Source organism: Macrosteles quadrilineatus, unplaced genomic scaffold (assembly GCF_028750875.1).
Source record: "Macrosteles quadrilineatus isolate MER2022 unplaced genomic scaffold, UCM_ALF_1.0 Scaffold_3__2_contigs__length_128488019, whole genome shotgun sequence".
Taxonomy (NCBI): Eukaryota; Metazoa; Arthropoda; class Insecta; order Hemiptera; family Cicadellidae; genus Macrosteles; species Macrosteles quadrilineatus.
In genome coordinates, this window is record NW_026542596.1 from 126,457,979 (window position 1) to 126,478,741 (window position 20,763).

The 20,763-nt window shown below is 34.1% G+C and overlaps 1 protein-coding gene across 1 annotated transcript; it reads right to left on the reverse strand.

The window, feature by feature from the left end:
* Positions 1-850: 850 nt before the first annotated feature.
* Positions 851-12,887, reverse strand: LOC128991070 (NKAP family protein CG6066-like). The gene is made up of 5 exons (XM_054413797.1): positions 11,998-12,887; positions 4,277-4,382; positions 3,756-3,870; positions 2,480-2,708; positions 851-1,112 (listed from the first exon to the last, which is right to left on the reverse strand). Exons 1-5 carry the CDS (start codon positions 12,507-12,509, stop codon positions 941-943), a joined length of 1,134 nt encoding a protein of 377 aa, XP_054269772.1. The 5' UTR covers positions 12,510-12,887; the 3' UTR covers positions 851-940.
* Between the last annotated feature and the right edge of the window lie 7,876 nt (positions 12,888-20,763).

Genomic DNA, 20,763 nt, shown 5'->3' on the forward strand with positions numbered 1-20,763 from the left:
ACTTCTATTATAGATTAGCTCCTAATTGGTAATTGCTAATTTTAGAAATACTTCCACAACATGGGAAGGTGTTTTTATGCCAACCCAGTTTCAATAACTTAATTATAATGGGAATGGGAAGGTGGTTTCCCGCAGTGCATATGCACATAGCAATTCAAAGTGAGGGTGGTTACACCTGAAGAGTTAGCCATACTCGCGCGAAAAGAGAATGTCTGGAGCGCAGTAGTTTTTAAGGCTCACTTGCCTTTTAAAAGGAGCATAAGTAGGAATGCCTCTAGGGGTCAGTATTGATAATAGAGTTTAGTTTTTGGATGGTCAACAAGGGGGAGTTATGTGGGTTAATTCCCCCCTTGGACAAAAATACTAACATGATGTAGTGTATAGTATACAATTTAATTTAGCATTTATCAATTTACAAATTTCAAGAAAATAAATGAAGCTTTTGGGGTACAAGCCATATTCCCTTCTGATAAAATACATCTGCGGGACTTTGCCAACTAGTTGAATCAGATTTGGTTTGTGAATTTGTAAAAATGTTTATTAACATCCATTTAGTTATTGCGCCCACCCCTACTTTGTTGGTTATTTAACTGTAATCATTGATTTATGAAAGAAAAATTAGGCTTTGCAATATTTGAATTAAGAAATTAAACTTATCAATATAAATGATATATTTAAAAGCACATCTTTTTAAACCATTTTAATGTAAAAAAATATTGGACTTTAAAAAACAGATATTTTTAATAACTGTAATTTTACAGTTGTTCGTCACTCACTTAATAGTCAGTAATTAATGTTTTTTACAACACCAGAAATGTAGGATAGGACAGAATTGAGATTGAAGTACAAATTGTAAGATTTGAAATGTTTACTTATTCCACACTAGGACTATGTACAGTTTGAAGCATTTCATAGTAGTCTATTTATAAACACATCAATGTCAATTTTTCTCGTTTTGTAGTTTGCTGCTAACCATGTCTCTGAACTGAGTGAGGATTTTGTTCTCTCGTTTTTGACGCTCCTCCTTGCTGAACATGGCCAAAGCTCTTTTCTCGTCAGCTGAATAGATCTGGTTCTCTTTACGAATACGTACAGCTTCCATTCTTCGATGCCTGTTGAGAAATGGAAAATGTTAGGTTTAAAATTTAAATAGAACTCTTTCTAATAGTTTTATTTTTAAAACCATGCAAATTTAAGAAGTTGTGCAGAGTAAGCTATCAACGTATAATTTACTTTTGTTATTAATTACCAGGCTTTTGTTATTTTAGGATGAACAGGATTGTCAATAGTATTTAAATAAAAGAAGGATAAGCCCACAGTACCAAATTGTAGGCCTGAAGAAAAATGTTGAGGATAAAGATTATGTCTGTCAAATTAAATACCAGAAGATATGTGCATTAGCCTAAATGCTTGCAAGCACAGGAAATCTCAACAGCCATATCATTAACCAAGAATTGGTCTACTAGAACACTTCAGCAATAGATTATCTCTAACAGTAATAGTGGGAAGAATACTGAATTGGTTGACCTTAAGTTTTTTGCTTTCAATCTGTGATCAACTGACTGTAAATCCTTTGTTTCAAGTTCCTTTTCGTGTGATTTTAAGTTTAAATATTATTTGAGGGATATTTTCTATAAAAGCTCAAATTAACACGTTCGCTACTGAGCGTCGCATATATGCGACGCCGCGGTCATTGCCACAGACCGAGGTATACATTTGAATCTTACACACAGACCGGCTGTCACTTGGATAACAGTACACACAGACCACGGGCGAAAACCTGTAAAACAGTGATCATTTACATTGTAATACGCTACAATTGTGTTTGTAAATAATATATTCTTGTTTTTTTTTTTTTATTATTAATAACCTTTTGTAATGTCGCATATTTGCGACGCCCGGTCTACAGCAAAGACGATAGTGAAAATTATCATAGTTTTCTTGAAATAGACCAAACGTCGCATATATGCGACAGTTCATTTTTTTGTTTTGAGGTGAAAGTAAGTCAAATAAAAAACAGATTGATCAAGAACAGTTTATAACTGAACAAATATAAAAGCTACATAGGATAATTCAGCATACATACTGCATACATACATACAGTGATGCAGAAAAGTAAAGACCAGTTTTTTTAACTATCATATGACGTCACCAATCATCATATCCACAGACCAAGCGACGCAGTTGTGCGTCAGACATCTCTGTAGACCACTGCAGGGAATTCAGAGCCATCAAATAGACCGTTACAAAGATATAAGCATTTTAATAACATTAGAACCCCGACGCAAATATGCGACGGCAGTCTATTTTAATGTGACTAGCCGACGCATATATGCGACGGCAGTCTATGGGTGGAACCCGGCCGACGCATATGTGCGTCGCTGGTCCACGTGAATGAAAAATTTCGTACTATTGCAGTAGCGAACGTGTTAAGGCTTACAGTAACTTCAGTAATCATTGACCAGGTGACATGGCCTACCTGCTTCCACTCATGACGTAACCGACAGACTCGTAGGATGCGATCTGGTCAGACGTGAGACCGATCTCTCCTCGGCGAGGAATACGTTTCCCCTCAGCCACATATGCGGCCATTGCTGCTCCTTCTCCCGGCAAAAGAGCCTTACCGTAGTCCTTCATCGTCAATGTCACCTTGTCTTTCTGTACAGGTCCGACAACTTCGTCCTCGGATCCAGAGGCTGTGTTTGTTGCTAACAGAACAGAAACCACTTTTAGAAAACTGGCTTTGACTTTTTGCTCCTTTGCTAGAAATCAGGGGAAATTTGTAGGTCTAGTTCATACTTTACACATATTTTAATTTAATTGTTTTGCAATATTTCAGCCATTTTTGAGCCTGGCCATTTCTTAAACTGTGATGAGTGTATGAATTGAAAAAATTATTGTAGTGAGGGAAAAGAGGTCTCACAATTCATTAAAAGCCATCAGAGTTGTTTTGAACAAATAAGATTTCTTTTTATCCCTCTTTTCTATAAGGGATATAATAATTGTTTATCTACCAGCCTCCAGAAATGATGTGGCTGAGTGATTGTTGGATAATGCTAACCTAACCTAAAATATTCAGGAAATAACGAGCATTGACTTTGAAATTATATTTAATCTTTAGTAGAGGCTAATTAGGCAATAATAAAACATTTAACTGCAGTGTAGATACCTTTACATTTTACAATATAAATAATAATGGAGAGCCTTTGTACAGGCCTAGTAACGAAAATTAGAACACACAAAATGACATATATTGCAACTTATTGGTTGTAATTGGTGACTCATAGATGGTCATTGAAGCAAACAATAGCAACTCTATAGTCTGATATTCTGCCTGCAAGACGTAGGCCTTTCTCACACTAAACACGTTGGTCATTGCTGTAAAACATACATTTAACAGGCATGATGTATTTTTATTTTGGGTTCCTTATTATGGTTAATCTGCAGCAGCATAATCCACTTAAATGGATAATTGGAAAGTCTAATATTGTTTATCAAAGAAAATCTATCTGTTGTATTTTTAGCTTGAAGAGTGCTTACATTGTACAGGTTGAAGTGGTAATGGGTATTAATACCCTGACCCACACATAGTCCTAAATATAAACATAAACAGTGGTTTTAGTAAAACTTGCTGGTAAATCTATAGACAGTACAGGCGACTTGTTTATGTCTGTTTAAAAAAGTACCACAGAAACGAGTTGATTGATAGATTATTGCTTATGATCACACATGTTAAAATTACATCAAATTCCTACCTGGTTTCTCAACCCATTCTTGCTCCGAGTCAGAAGAGCTCGATGAACTTGAAGCCTTCTTCTTTTTTTTCTTCTTGTGTTTTTTCTTTTCTTTTTTTGCTTTTTTACTTGATTTCTGAAAAATAAAAATAAATTGCACATGTATACACCATTCCTTATGTTTGAGATTTTTTTAAAGTAAGTTACGTCTATAATGAAACTTAACTTTAGGGCACCTTACAGAAAGAGAGCTAAATGATCATTTACCTGGGCAGACAGGGAAGCTACCTTTGCATTTAGTTTTACATTAGCCTCTAGGTAAATCAGGTGTGAAACATGACATACCTTCTAAAATTTCCTGCCACACATGCAATTACACATAAACCTGAGACAAAAAGTATTACATTTTAGAATATTATTAAGTTTTGAGAAACAGATTTTAAAGAATCACTAATTAGAAATAGCATACATTAACCTTTTATAAATGATAAAGTTACAATTAACGTTGCTGTAAAATTTATTTAACAAAACCTTAATCTTACTTTCTTTTTGTCAGTTTTCTTCTTCTTCTTCTTTTTACTTGTAGTGCTGACATCAAATAGTGCATGTTTTGCCGCAGATTTTGCTGCATCAGCATCATCATCGGTGCTGAAATTAAAATACCTTAAGTTAGGCCTATGCTTTCATTATAAAAATGTTTAGTAAGATCATAGACAGAGAATTAAATATAGACCGTCAGCTGTGCTGCGGTTACCATGGTTCTGGCGCGAGGGGCACACCGCTTGGAGCGCCATGTAGTAAAGGCATACGCGCTACGTAAACTACAGCGGTGTGCGCCGGAACCTATGGTAAACATGGTAACCGCAGCACGGCTGACAGTCTATATTTAATTATTTTTGTCTATGGTAAGATTGAAGTGTTTACTGTATCAAGGTTTTCTATAATCAGGTCTCAGGCTATATATTTAAAAAATAATTAGCCTATAAAAAACTACCTATTACATTTCCGTAAATTAATTTATACTATTTGTAGACAAATCGTCACTACCGGTGCTTGCTGCCGCCTGTAGGCTTAGCGGTGCAACCAGCCGGTATTGTATGCTGGGATTTTTACTCATCAAATGAAATAAACTACACACGATTAGAGGTTTTTTATTGAATGGCTGGTTACATTAATATCACAACTGAATATAATGGATTGTTTTGCTTATTTAACTATAATCCAAATTAGAAAAGAATTTTTGCTTTTCAAACAACACCAGACGTGAAATAACATAAAAAAAACTAATGCTCGAATCATAATAACATTTTAATATAGCCTATTGTGAAAAATAATTTATATAGGCCTATCTGCTGTATTTATTTATTTATTTATTAAAACGTTTTTATTAGCTTGCTTTCTTGTCCGGTACAAATTTTGAAATCAATTGTATACTAACTTCCCGACGAGCTAGAGACTTGAAACTTGAAACATAGCTCACAAATGGAAGACAATGCAATACTATATTATTTAATTTTCATATTTCCTTTGGGATACACCCCATGGGCTTGTTTTTGTTAAATTGCTTTCTTGCAAATTTTGATACTTCCCGATGAGCTAGAGACTTGAAATTTGAAACATAGCTCATAAATGGAAGACAATGCAATATTATATCATTTAATTTTCATATTTCCCTTGGACTACCCCCCATGGGCTTGTTTTTATTAGCTCGCTTACTACAAATTTTGATATCAATTGTAAACGAAGTTCCCGATGAGCTAGAGACTTGAAACTTGAAACATAGCTCACAAATGGATGACAATGCAATATTATATCATTTAATTTTCATATTTCCCTTGGGCAGCGCCCCTTTGGCTTCCAAATTTTCCATCTTTACATTTTAAAAGAATGTAAACATATAAATTAATTTAAGTCAGCTGTAAATACTTAAATTTGACTTAGAAGAGCAGAGGTTTAAGAGGTACAGGTTCTGCTTCCGAGATATTCTAAAAATATAAAACAATCATTTTAAAGTAAAGATAAAACATCTGATTACAGATAATAAGGTTTTGGTTTTTAGTTATGTATTAAGAGGCTATATAAAAGAGATTTAACATATTTACACATTTTTAAGACTAAAAACTCGATAATAATTTATAAATAAAAATACTTTTTAAAAATGCCACGTTTTTAAACGCACTAAAAAGTATAAAATAATTTATACAATTTTGAGAGAATAAATACTTGTAAGATTTAAAACGAAAAACGTGGGGCACATGCAATAGGATCATAATAGTTCAATAGGTGAAGTTAATTGTAAATCAGCATGCGCCCCACGTTTTTTGTTTTAAATCTTACAAGTATTTATTCTCTCAAAATTGTATAAATTATTTTATACTTTTTAATGCGTTTAAAAACGTGGCATTTTTAAAAAGTATTTTTATTTAAAAATTATTTATTTATTCTTTCAACGGTAACACCATTTTTACATTAGAGTATACATTAAATAGGATTAATCACTTTATAAACATAGCATAATTAGGTAATAAATATGAGCAATAATAAGAATAAATTAGAAAGCAAACATAACATGCAAAAGACATAACCAGTATACAAGAAAACAAAAATACATTCATAGGCTGAATCATTTCAATTGTAAGACATACATAAACATAGCAAATTAGGTAAAGGCTACTAAAATACGTGCAATACAAAAAGAATGATAAGTGAAAAGCAGGCATAAGATGGAAAAGTCATAACCAGCAAATAATATGGTGCATAGATAACAACAACAGGTAAAATGGTAAAATATAATGTATAATATAATAATATATAATAAATTATTATTATACATATATATATTATCTTCTTCTATATATATAAAATCCAATGTATGTTTGTATATTTGTATGTTTGTATATTTGTATGTTTGTCCTTTATGGACTCCGAAACCGCTCGACAGATTGTAATGAAACCTTCAGGCATTATTAAGCATTATTCAAGGATGGTTTGTGTGAAGTTTGGTGCAGATCCGTCAAAAGGGCTCCGCCCCAGTGGCTCTGGAGTTTCCCATGTTAACCTTATGAGTACTCATATTTAAATGGAATTAAAGAATCTTAACAGCTGGTTCAACTAAACTATCTGATTCTGTGATGTTCAATAGCATTAAAAAGTTAATAGGTTTACCAACAGGGTGCAGCACTATATTTTTTTAATTTATGATAACAGCTAACTTGCAACCAAGGTGAGTGAGCGTAGCGAACGAACTTCAACCTGGAGGCGAGTTAGCGTAGCGAACGAGCTAACCTGAAGGCAAGTGAGCGCAGCGAACGAGCTCCAACCTAAAGGTGAGTGAGCGTAGCGAACGAACTTCAACAGCTAATTAGCAACCAAATGGTGAGTGAGCGTAGCGAACGAACTTTAACCAGGACATGATTGAGCCATGCGAACGAACTCATCTTGAAAATGAACGAGCATTTTACATAAATCCACACTAGGACAGGACGACGTCTGTCGGGCCAGCTAGTCTATATATATAAAATCCAATGTATGTTTGTATATTTGTATGTTTGTCCTTTATGGACTCCGAAACCGCTCGACAGATTGTAATAAAAGTTTTAGGCATTATTAAGCATTATTCAAGGATGGTTTGTGTGAAGTTTGGTGCAGATCCGTCAAATAGGGCTCCGCCCCAGTGGCTCTGGAGTTTCCCATGTTAACCTTATGAGTACTCATATTTAAATGGAATTAAAGAATCTTAACAGCTGGTGCAGCTAAACAATTTGATTCTTTGATGTTCAATAGCATTAAAAAGTTACCAATAATAGGATTACCAACAGGGTGCAGCACTATATTTTTTTTTTTTATTTATGAGAACAGCTAATGTTCAACCTGGAGGCGAGTTAGCGTAGCGAACGAGCTAACCTGAAGGCAAGTGAGCGCAGCGAACGAGCTCCAACCTAAAGGTGAGTGAGCGTAGCGAACGAACTTCAACCAGGACGTGATTGAGCCATGCGAACGAGCTCATCTTGAAAATGAACGAGCATGTGACATAAAACCACAATAGGACAGGACGACGTCTGTCGGGCCAGCTAGTATATTATATTATTATTATACAAATATATTATATAATATATTATTATATAATACTACATTATATAATATATAATGTATTTCTGGGTTTTAGTTTCAACAAAATGTTTTTTAATAAAAACCTTTATGTAAATAACTTAACTTAAGGGGATATGGCACTGAAAATGCTAACTTCTTTAACATTATCACTAGGTCTTTCAAACTTATACCATGTGTTTTATCAGGGCCGGATTTAGCATTTTTGCGCCCCTAGGCCCAAATAATTTTCCGCCCCCTAGTCTGGTCACAGTTACTTTCCTTCAAACCTTTATTAAAAACTATATCATGCCCATTGACCTAAGTTAATTGCTTGAATACCACTCCTCGTTGGAATCATTGCAAGTTTTTTTTTAAGAATTGACTTGTTTATAGCCTTAACAAAATGCCATCTTAAACACTTTTAGCAATTTTATGCTTTTAATAAATGCTCACGTTTGTGGCCGTGGGACTGAAACAAAACAACTGAACCCACCGAGCATTCCTGAGAAAAAAAACATGGCCATTGATTCCAATTCCAGGCCAAAAAACATGAACTCCATACAGTACGTGATACCATAGATTAAACATATTCCTTTAGTAGATTTGTCATCATTTCGGATTAGCTGAAAACAATTCTTGTTATTTAATAGGAGTATGTTTTATCTATGATAGTACCTAGTATGTTTGATCTATGTTTAAACCTAGTTTATCCAAAATAAAACGATCTAACCATCAACAATAGGTCGTCTCCTGGTTATATTACAAGAAATTGAAACACACATCATAGAACTAACCCTAAAATAATGGAAACAAAATTACGTCAAAACTAACGTCCAGTGTCACCAACATGAACTAGACATGAAAAAATTTTGAATTAACAATGTCATAAGAAGTCGACTTGAGTTATATTTAATCTATGGTTGTACTGCATCTAGGTTATATATTTCCAAAGCAAAACAGAGAAATATTCTGGCCAACCATCGATCCTTAGGTCTGAGGAGAAAATGACAGCATTATTGGTGCTTTGGAGGGTATTGAATTTTTCTAAAACCTATTGCAAACTGAGATTAATATTTTTTGGTTAATTTTAAAGGTAAATTCATCGTTGTTTTAATATTCAACACAACTTATTAACTTGATCCTGCAGATTGTTGTAAACTAATCAAAAGTCAAAAGATTAGTTAATAACTTTTGTTTTGTGAGGTGACGGTAGTAACAATGTCTAGCACGCATGCGCCCCTAATCACTCTGATCAGTAGTGCCGAGCCCAAACCAGCATAGTGGCAGTGCAGTGGCAATACGATGCGTACCCCTTGGGCGCTCGTCAACGTCAACATTCCTACAGCCTACTCCCGTATAACCAATGTTCGTTACAAATTTTGTAACGAAATTGATGCGTAATTCTGAAAAATAGTTAAGATTTCCTAACAATCATTTCTTCTTATGAACTTCAGAATCACAATGCTTTGTAGTTTTTTTTTTTATCAACTGTGACTATTTATTTTTTTATTTTTAGATAGCCTAGGTATAAAAAAAATACTCTCGGCCGTGCGCCCTCTGGGACCTTGCGCCCATAGGCCCGGGCCTACCGGGCCTATTGGGAAATCCGGCCCTGTGTTTTATAGGCATAAAAATAGGTATAAACATAGTTAGAAGTAAATTTTTTTGTTAAGTTACACCCTTAATATTTTTTGTTGTTTTTTTTTAGGTAATTAACTAAATTTGATATAACTTCAGTTCTTATTTTTGGATTTTAATCATTAACCCTCCGAGTGTCACGCGTCATAAAAATGACGCACAACACACTTTGTGTAGGGTCACGCGTCACTTTTATGACGCACAAACATCGTTTACGGCGAAGGCTCTATGACTGACTGAATCGGATTGAACTGGATCGAGTTAGGTATCGTTCTTTCCGTAATATTCTAAGCTTTCTCCAGAGGTCTGTCTCTAAGCGCTATTCATTTTAGTTCCGAAAATATTGTAGCAGACAGCTGACGTGCGTGTATTTGTAAACAGCTAGGTTCCCCCGGACCGATGACTGATGTGTTTTATTACGTTTATCATTGTTTTAGTGTTAAAAATCAAAAGTAGTGATATACGTGGTGCATTATAAGAAGATTTAAGTGGTTTTGAAGTGCTGGTTGATGATCCTGAAGAAGTAGGTAGTGATATTGATGTAAATTATCAGCCAGATTCCTAGCTATGGTTAGGCTATGCATTCTTAGCTAAACGCTATGTACTGAAATCCGTTTTTCGCTCATAACTTATTTATTTGATAACTTACCTCGCTATATGATTATATATTTGTAATCCTCATTAAATTTAGAACAAAGTGGCTATTTTCAAATATTTATAGGCCTATAATTTATACAATTTCATTGAGCGCGAACTTATTTTTTTTTTGAAAATTTTCGAAATTATATTTTTTTTTACCTAAAAATTTTTTTTTTGAAAAAATGTTCCTTATGTTTTATATATAATATTGAAGCCCATGATTTTCCAAACAAAATGGTATATAGAACATTAGAATTAACATTGTTTTAAGCTTCTCAGATCCGTTTTAATAAAACCTTGCAAAGGGGCCAAAAATAGGTGGACATTAAGGCCTAAACTATGGACACTCGGAGGGTTAAACCATCAGTTTGCAGGGAATAATGCCCTCTAAATATTTAGGTAGAATTATAACAGTAGGGGCCTATCTTTAATTATTCATTTTTATGGGTCATTTTGTAATTTTAAAAAAAAAATTGGTTTTCTGTGGAAATAAAAATATCTTTTTTCAATTTAGAATAAACATACATTTACAATTCTACCTAATTATTTAGATAATGACATTCTAAACACTTGGTAAAAATTTGAATCATGTAGCATAAACCGTTTTGAAGATATATCAAATTTATTAGTTAAAGACGCTAAAAAACTGATTAGCGGGAATCACACGCTAAAGTTACACTTGGCAGTGTAACCATGGTGATACTTTTTGTTGAGTTATGGATCAATTTTTTGTTTATGCAAGCGTTTTATTATTATTTATTATATTATTATGTAATTATTACGTAATTATTATATAATTAATATTAATAATAATGATAATTATTACCTATTATTATTACCTACTAAAATAAGTCAATGACCGGATTTTTTAAAAATATCTTCTGTTTTTTCTTAATATAGCCTAAGCACAAAAAAAAATATTTTATTTTTATTTTTGACCAATTTTTCTTATTTTTAGCATTAGCCAATAAATAAAAAATAATAGACAAATTTAAAAAATCACTTTTTTGAAAAAAAATCATTATTTCAGTGCCATAAAGCAGATAAATTTATATTGTTGTTTTGACAAAAGTTTCACAAGTACTGTAGTTTCTTTATATTTTTAAAAACAATTTATCTTTTGGCTGAGTAAAGATTTTCATCATTATGCTGTAGCAAAAACAGCTGTTTTCAATACCAGTACAGTACTGTAACTGATTCGGGTTCTTGCGTTTCGGGGCTAAATTTTTTTTCATCCCTGAATAAAAAGAATCAGCTTAAGTTGAGGGCATTAGATGTAAGCCCTACACTTTAATAGCTAAAAAGTGGTCAGCTGGTTTTGCCTAAGAAAATAGTCCTGATTCGGAAATACGCTATTTTTACAATTTGTTTGTGTTTATATTCATGTTATGATTTACCATTGAGTATACAGGTATACACTGTACGTGTAGGCCTATACTCAATGATTTTACAACTAAAATACCCCATTATCGACTTGTAGGCAAATTTAAATGTAGGCCTAAATGAATCCAAGTAATTACGTTTTGAGAATTTTCAACTTAACTTAAAGAAAGGTGCAGTGTGGCAAAAAATATTGTTCATCTCACGGACAAAAAGTATTTTCTGAAGATGGCAAAAATCTGTTTTGTAATTTATTGTGAAATTCAATAGTTTAATAAGTTTATAGCCTAGCGTAAGTTGTGTTTAAGGCGCTTATTGAAGAAAGCATCACCCTTAAAGACTACCAGTAACCGCATTATGAGGGAAATTAATTTAGTATGGTGATGCTCAATTTTTATTATTTTATTTTATTTTATTTTATTTATTATTTTTTTTATGAAATTAGCAATTTTTCTGCGCGGGATGCTCTAAACCTGGCTACACAATGCCTAGTGTTAAATACAAAGAAAACACTTACTCTTCTGCATGTGCAGGGGACTTTGCCCAGACTTGATCGACTCCAACTAAAGTGATTCGTTCTCGTTCAAGTCTTCTATGATCCATAAAATCCTCCATGGCCGAACTGTGGTTTCTTTCTCTGTGGAAGTTAGACCTTGACTGACTACGACGGTCTCTTCGTGAATCATCTTTCTGGACCCGATCCATTGGTCTTATAAATTTATCATCATCTAATTCCTTCCATTTATCATGCTTCCATCTTCCCTCATGTTTTGAGCTTGCTACACTTTCACTCCGCCTGACATGATTAAGGTTGTATCGGCTACTATCATTCCTTTTTTCATGGCTTGATTCATGTTTTACACTGTTACCTCTTTGATCTCTGCTTGAATCATGACGTGATTCATATGTTTTTTTACTGTGTTTACTTTTAGAATGTTTATCCTCGTCATCACTACTACTAGAAGAATTTGAAGATTTTCTTTTCCTCCCAGAGCTGTGAGATGAAGCTGAATGTGCAGGAGGAGCCATTACTAACTAAGATAGGACCTCGCGAGCTTCAGTCAGTACTTTAAAGATATAGTAAATTTTTGAAAGTCTTTGTAGTTCGTATATAATAAAAATAGGGTATATTAACCTAGTCACATACCAACCATGTACTCAGGCCAAGGCCTGAGACAATACTCAACTTCAACTACACGTACAACTACAACTTGTTAGCCTAAAATCTCTTGTGAAACTTCGACCCTACACACGTTGACAGCATTCATACGGGTAAATTATAGATTACTACAGCTGGGAAATAAACTAAACACTCCCGTAACTAATACAAAAATAATCTGATGAATAACTACTGACATTAGGCTATAATCCAATCCAAAACTATGAAATATATGACACAAACAGAAACACAAGCGCACTGCGCAGACGATGATAAAAACAGAAACAGAAAATAATAACCAGGCTGAATTTAGCTGACGAACCTATCTGACGACCTGGTTTTTTGCCCCTATGATTTACGACAGGCCGAGGGCAAACAGAGCTGAAACCAAAATCAAGTAGACCTCCACCTCTATCTATATAGACTCTGAGTAGAATAACGATACCTTTGAAAATACTATGTGTGTGTGTATAATTATGTCAGTGACGATATAATGTACTTTTTACTAACTGTTACCATCTATTTCGTTGATTATTACTTATTATTTATTTATTTTATTTATTTTGGTTAAATTTGACCTGGTGTTTTAGTAAAGGCGTTGAGCTTGCCAACATAACTTCACACACGCAGTAGAGATTATTAGAAATTAGCTCACACTAAATATTTTTTATGTAAGCACCCGAACTTTCGGAGATCATTCCAATGGCAGATTAGTAAACCTGCGTAATGTTATGGAGGGTTAGGGAAAAATCAGCTCTAAAGTATGCGCCCGAACCTTTGGAGAACATTCCTATTTCAGGTAAACGCCCTTGATTAATGTTTGGGAGGGTGCTAGAGATACATAAGTGATTCAAATATATAAAGCTCAAAATAAGACCTGGCTTTTAGCAAATTTCCCATATAGGGAATAAGCTAATAAAGCTATTACCGTAGATCTCAAGGTAAGACTAGATCCAGGACCGATTTACTTTTTCGTTTTGACGTCCCCAGAGGCCAAAAACACCATCCGTTCAAATTCGTTATAGCCTATATTTATATATGATCAGATTTTGATGAAATTCTGGTACAAACGTGTAAACCTACGTTTTATTCGAACGAGTTCACGAACCAGCATAATCAAACTATGGAAACGGGGATATATACTATGGAGTAAAAATTAATTTTTCCATTTTTTAACCCAAAAAACACAAAGTTTCAAGATTTCTCTCCAAACCATTTTGTAGAGCTTAAAAAAGAAATAATTTTGTATATTAAAGCGTTGTTGTATGCCCAACGGTTACGGAGATAATAAATAAATATATAAATTTAAAATTCCCATGACTGTTGTTGTTATCTTCCCCATAGCAGTAGCAGCAAACCTACTCACTGAAATTAATGTTATTTAAAAATTGAATAAATCTGACTATTTGTAGGGAATATTTTAAGAAATCAAGCCGGGTAAATGGGAATTCGCTTAGTTTGCAGATTTGCTAAAGTGTTTTTTTTTTTATAATCTCCGCCACACCGCAGTAATTATTTCCAATCATCTTAAAAAAGCGTCTTAAAACTAACTATAAAGAATAATCAATTGATGAATCAATTATCTTCATTAAATATATAATTTAATTATAAAATAAATGTAAGAAATAAATTTTAAAAAATGTATTTTAAAGCGTCCTTGACTTCCTTGCTAACGGCTAGTATTTAAAACTTCTCTGGCAACAAGGCAATAAGTTTTGAAAAATATATATGGTTCCAGTAAATGTTATATCAAAAAAGTAACTGTTATCCTTCAAACTCGGACATGTTAAATTTTGTTCAAAATGATATAAGCACAATATTTTTGTATCAGACCAATTCATATAGGAGCTTTCACAAAACCTACCGAGCTTGGCGTGATAAGTGATAGACGGAGAGATGGTGAGCTAATAGAGAAAATAATTCTAATATTCAACGACTTGCATCACAACTACCTAGGTGGTGAGAGGTTTACATTATAACATATCCATTACAGTAATGTGGACTGGAATATAAAACTATTTTTACTTATTTTAATTACTGGAGGAGGAGGACCTTGAAAAAATCCTGCTGAACATGGCGTGATTAGTGATAGACGGAGAGACGGTGAGCTAATAAAGAAAATAATTATAATATTCAACGACTTGCATCACAACTACCTAGGTGGTGAGAGGTGTTAGATTATAACATATCAATTACAGTAATATGGACTGGAATATAAAACTATTTTTACTTATTTTAATTACTGGAGGACCTTGAAAAAATCCTGCTGAACATGGCATGATAAGTGATAGACGGAGAGACTGTGAGCTAGTAGGCAAAAATAATTCTAATATTCAACGACTTGCATCACAACTACCTAGGTGGTGAGAGGTGTTAGATTATAACATATCAATTACAGTAATAGGGACTAGAATATAAAACTATTTTAACTTATTTTAATTACTGGAGGACCTTGAAAAAATCCTGCTGAACATGGCGTGATAAGTGATAGACGGAGAAACGGTGAGCTAATAGAGAAAATAATTGTAATATTCAACGACTTGCATCACAACTACCTAGGTGGTGAGAGGTGTTAGATTATAACATATCAATTACAGTAATGTGGACTGGAATATAAAACTATTTTTACTTATTTTAATTACTGGAGGACCTTGAAAAAATCCTGCTGAACATGGCGTGATAAGTGATAGACGGAGAGACGTTGAGCTAATAGAGAAAATAATTATAATATTCAACGACTTGCATCACAACTACCTAGGTGGTGAGAGGTTTTAGATTATAACATATCAATAACAGTAATGTGGTCTGGAATAAAAAACTATTTTTACTTATTTTAATTACTGGAGGACCTTGAAAAAATCCTTATGAACATTGCATGATAAGTGATAGACGGAGAGACTGTGAGCTAGTAGGCAAAATAATTAGCCTATATAATGAAGGAAACCTACAAAGATTCATACAAACAATGAACGAGGTTGTTAGCCGAAGTGCTACTATTTTTGTAGGATAATAACTCATTGCAGAGGAAATCCTTCTAATGCTGAATAAAACTGGTATTTAATATCAAAATTTTTGCGAATTTCTCCAAAAGCAAGAAGCTTTTACCGTAGGCGTTACAGTAAGACCTAGGCGGGGAACAATTTTCAAGTTTTTCATTTTAGGGGTCTTAAAAGTAACAAACACCAGTCGTTTATATTTATATTCATGTAGTGTGTATATTTTACATTCTTTTTAAGATCCCAAAATATAATCTATAATGGTCCCGTAACCAAGCCGTTGCCTTGCCGCTTATAAGAATCATTCACTAAAATACATTAACTATTAATGAATGAATTTCATGAATGAATTCTATTTCGACATCATTGTTATATTATAGCTTTCCTAGCCAAAGATTTGCCTTGTTTTTGCTGATCGATTGTTTAACTGTATTGTCAGTCCAAACCTTTGTTATTGCTTTTACACAATTATTTTGAACTTTATTGTTAAATTATTGCTTTCCTAGTTAAGATTATATTTCCTGTTACCAATGTTGCTCTGCTCCTTCCATAGATTTAAGTTAGTTGTTAAGTTTTCTGTTAAAATGCATGTTGTTACCACATAGGCTTCTTGAATCCACATTGTAAATTGGTGATATTGCCGTTGGAATAAATAAATAAACAAATAAATAATTTCAACATGCATCAGGTCAACTTGAACATAGCTTTTACCTTATATAAATATACAAGGTACCAAGATATAAATCTCGTTCAATACCAAACAAATTAAATGCAATACAATTTGTTTTATAATTATTAATCGTTCCACGGCTTTTCGCACAACCGCATTATGCCAATTCGATCCTTAGACTTTTGTTAGGTTTCTTAGGAAAGGTATATAATAAAATATTAAAATCGGAGGAAAATTTCGATACGCACTTTGTTATGAAACTATACAATGTATACACTCAATAAATGCAAAAGAAACGTAAAACAATTTATTTCTATGACATTAGACTTTCCGCGTTTTAAAACAATTTAATACAAAACTATACAATATGTACAAAATCAATATAAAGCAAATGCAAGATAATAAGTTTCTAGCCTAGTAGACTATTTTAGGACGCTTTCATCCCTTAGCCGCCTTCATAAGATAAACACATTATTATACATATGGGATTATGCATTTCAAAATGGGAAAGAGTGTTGCTTCAGCATGTAGATGCTTAACGAATAATATTACAGAATATAGTGTTTTCCGTATTTATATGTGAGTGACTGTATGTAAAATTTAAATAACATAGATTATGGAAGCAGTTAGATTATAATTGGGCAAATTAAAATATTTAAAACATCAATTCGTTTAATTAAAAAAAACCTAACTGTTTGGTCCACAATGGCATGACATGCCGGGCACGTTATCGGTACTCGTACTTGAGTACCGTCTCCATTAATAGAAAATAATTGTTGGGAGACAAATGCCCTCAAACACCCACTATACAACACTGGGTGCCCACAGGGGAAGGGGGTGCAAAGCCTCGTGGGCTTCATTACACCACAGAAGCGACACGTGTTAACGGAACAAGAGAATCAAGAGTTGGAGTTCATTGAAACCTAAACAAAGAATGAAAGAATGTTTGTTGGGGTGCGAGCTTTCTCTCCCCGGCAGGTAGCTACAGCCCCGACAAGGGTCGAAGGGACGCTGCATATAACAGACAAATGTGCTTTTTGGACAGACCTCACGTTTAAGTCCCTACCATGTGCAACTCTTGGTTTGTATAATTCAAACAATAAACATCTATCTATATATATATATAACTAGCTGAACCCGGAAGACGTTGTCTTGCCTTTGACTATTTATAATCCCGCGGGCTTTGCCCCGTTTAACTTCTTAATTTTCAAGATGATCTCGTTCGCATGGCTCAATCACGTCCTGACTGAAGTTCGTTCGCTACGCTCACTCACCTTTAGGTTGGAACTCGTTCGCTGCACTCACTTGCCTTCAGGTTAGCTCGTTCGCTACGCTCACTTGCCTTCAGGTTAGCTCGTTCGCTACGCTAACTCGCCTCCAGGTTGAAGTTCGTTCGCTACGCTCACTCACCTTTTGGTTGCAAATTAGCTGTTGTCATAAATTTAAAAGAAATAATAGTGCTGCACCCTGTTGGTAATCCTTGTAACTTTAATGCTATTGAACATCATAGAAGACTGGAATGGCTTTAAAGTGTTGAATGATGTGCATGCAATTGCCGATGCATTGTCATCAAAAATAGTAGAAATATATGACTCTTGTGCTCCGCTTGTTACAAAACGAGTGACGAAGGGGAAGGCTCCTTGGAGAAATGATGAGATTAAAAACTTAACTAAGTTAAAACGTAAATTAAAATCAAGGTTTCTTCAGACACAAAGTTCAAATGATCAATCCATGTATATAAAAGTTCGAAATAGGCTGAACGGGACAGTAAGAAAAGCAAAGAAATCTTATTTCAAAGATAACATAAACTGTCAAGACTCAAAATCTTTTTGGAAGACACTACGAACAGGGGGAATCATAAAAAATCATTGCAAAATCAAGTGCACGTTTTCACCTGATGAGTTAAACACATTTTTTGTTAGCATGGGCTCTGGACAAAAGGCATCTCAAAGTCTTATAGATTATTATAGCACCAATAATTCTGTCAAGTGTGGCCAAGTTTTCAGTTTCAAAACTGTGAGTCAAGACATTGTAAAGCACATAATGAATGACATTAAAACCAGTGCCTGTGGAACAGATGGGATTTCCATACAAATGGTAAAGGCTGTGAGCCCGTATTGCTTGGAACTGATTACGCATCTAGTCAATTTGTCATTAATGTCAGGCCGTTTCCCTGATTGTTGGAAAGAAGCTTTGGTATTTCCGTTGCCCAAAGCAAAGCAGCCTGAACACATTTCTCATTTCAGGCCCATATCAATTCTTTCAGCACTATCAAAACTGGTTGAAAAAGTGGTGGCTAGCCAACTTGAGCCTTTTATTGAAAATATATTGCATGATAACCAGTCAGGCTTTAGGAGAGGCTTCAGCACAACATCGGCTTTGCTGAACGTTATAGATCAGCTGTACAGAGCTAAAGATAATAAGCTCAATAGTGCCATGGTAACTTTAGACTTTGCCCAAGCTTTTGACTCTGTTGACTTCGAGCTACTAAGAGCCAAATTAAAGTATTATAAGTTTGACCAAACAGCCCAAAATTGGTTTCAATCTTACCTTGAAAACAGAATGCAGGTAACCAAGGTGGATGGAGTTACCTCTAAAGCCCTTCCAAAAACATGTGGAGTGCCTCAAGGAAGTGTGCTTGGGCCTCTTTTGTTTATCTTGTATACTGCTGACATGAATGAAACATTGTCCCACTGTTCTCTCTTTTCGTATGCCGACGATTCACAGCTACTCTTCTCATTCAAAGATTCAGAGATTTTGCAGGCAGAACAGGCAATAAATGCTGATTTGACAAATATATATCAGTGGTCAAAAAATAATTGTCTTAGGTTAAATACTGAGAAGTGTTCAGTAATACATTTCAGCAATTGCTTGAGAAACACTCTTTTAAGCCACCGAAATAATGTAAATATACTTTTGGAAAATGATTTATTGAAGGTTACTGAGGCTGTTAAAGTCCTTGGGCTTACGATTGATACAGAATTAAAATTTTCAAAGCAAGTAAAAACAATCGTACAAAGGGTAATATCTTTACTCAGAGTGTTAAATAGATTTAGGCATATATTAGCTGAGAATGTAAAATTACAAATGGTTAGATCCCTGGTAATGCCAATAATAAACTATGCTTTGCCTGCCTTTGGGTTTTCTTTGTCAGCTGAAAATTTGAATATCTTGGACCGCTTGCAAAATAATGCTCTAAGATTTGTATATGATCTAAAAAAATTTGATCACATATCACATACGAGAAAGGAAAGTGAAATGTTACCAGTGCAGGTTGTTTGCGTCCTTGAAACTGTTGCCATAGTACATAAAGTGGTCAAAACCAACAGACCCTCCTACCTCAAAGATAAACTAACCACTCGAAAAGAAATACGAGATAGGTGCACAAGACAGGATAGCCTACTGCATTTGCCTCGTGTAAACTTTGAATGTAGTAAGAAGGGGTTTTCTTTTTTCGGCCCTAAGGAATACAATTCCTTACCTGAAAGAATTAAAAATTTAAGTTATAAGGCTTTCAGACAAGAAACAAAAAAACTTTATTTGTAAATATAGGCTGGTTGAATTAGTTTTAGTTAAATTATTTGTTCTCTTTTATTATTGTATTGCAGACTTTGTACCTGACTTGAGTTGTTTTGAAAAGCAGTGTATTTATGTACTGAAAACCGCTTCAAATAAAAGACGTTTCCATTCTATTCTATTCTATTCTATAGAACAGAACCAACTTGTTTAATTGACACAGCTGTTAAGATTCATTAATTCCATTTCTCATAAGGTTAACATGGGAAACTCCAGAGCCACTGGGGCGGAGCCGATTGGACGGATCACGAAATTGATGGTGTATAAACCTATTCCATGACATTCTACACGTATGTACCAAGTTTCGTGGCAATCGGTTCAGCGGAGTCTGAGTTTATCACTGCCAAACAAACAAACAAATATATATACAAACATCCTCTTTTATACTTATAGATACGCTAAGCCAATTTTTGTAAACAGAACTCCTCCCTTATTTTTGGACCGATTTTAATGGTTAAAAAGTCAAAATAATGGCTCTGATCTGTAGTTTTGCAAAGTGTTTTTCATTTTTTGAAATCTTTATTAGTTTGGGCAGGATCATCCATTAAAGTTGGGTTTCCTCCCATAAGATTAACATGGGGGAATCCAAATATTTAATTGGAAACTTTGTCTCCACTAATTTGAGAGAACGGTTGGGTGTAGAAACTTGGTAGAGGTGTCCAAAGAAAGGTCTTGGTCTCTAGATGAGTTATCAAAAGAAAAACGAAGTGAATCCCATTAGGGCTCTGCCCCGCAGAAGCCCTTAAAGATCCCTCCACAGATGTGTTTACATTTTGATCATGTGGATAATACTTTTGAATTAAACATCTGTTAATTCTTAGATTGCATTTTAAACAACACAAGTTTATTGGGAGTTATTGAATTGTCCAAAAAGTATTTGCA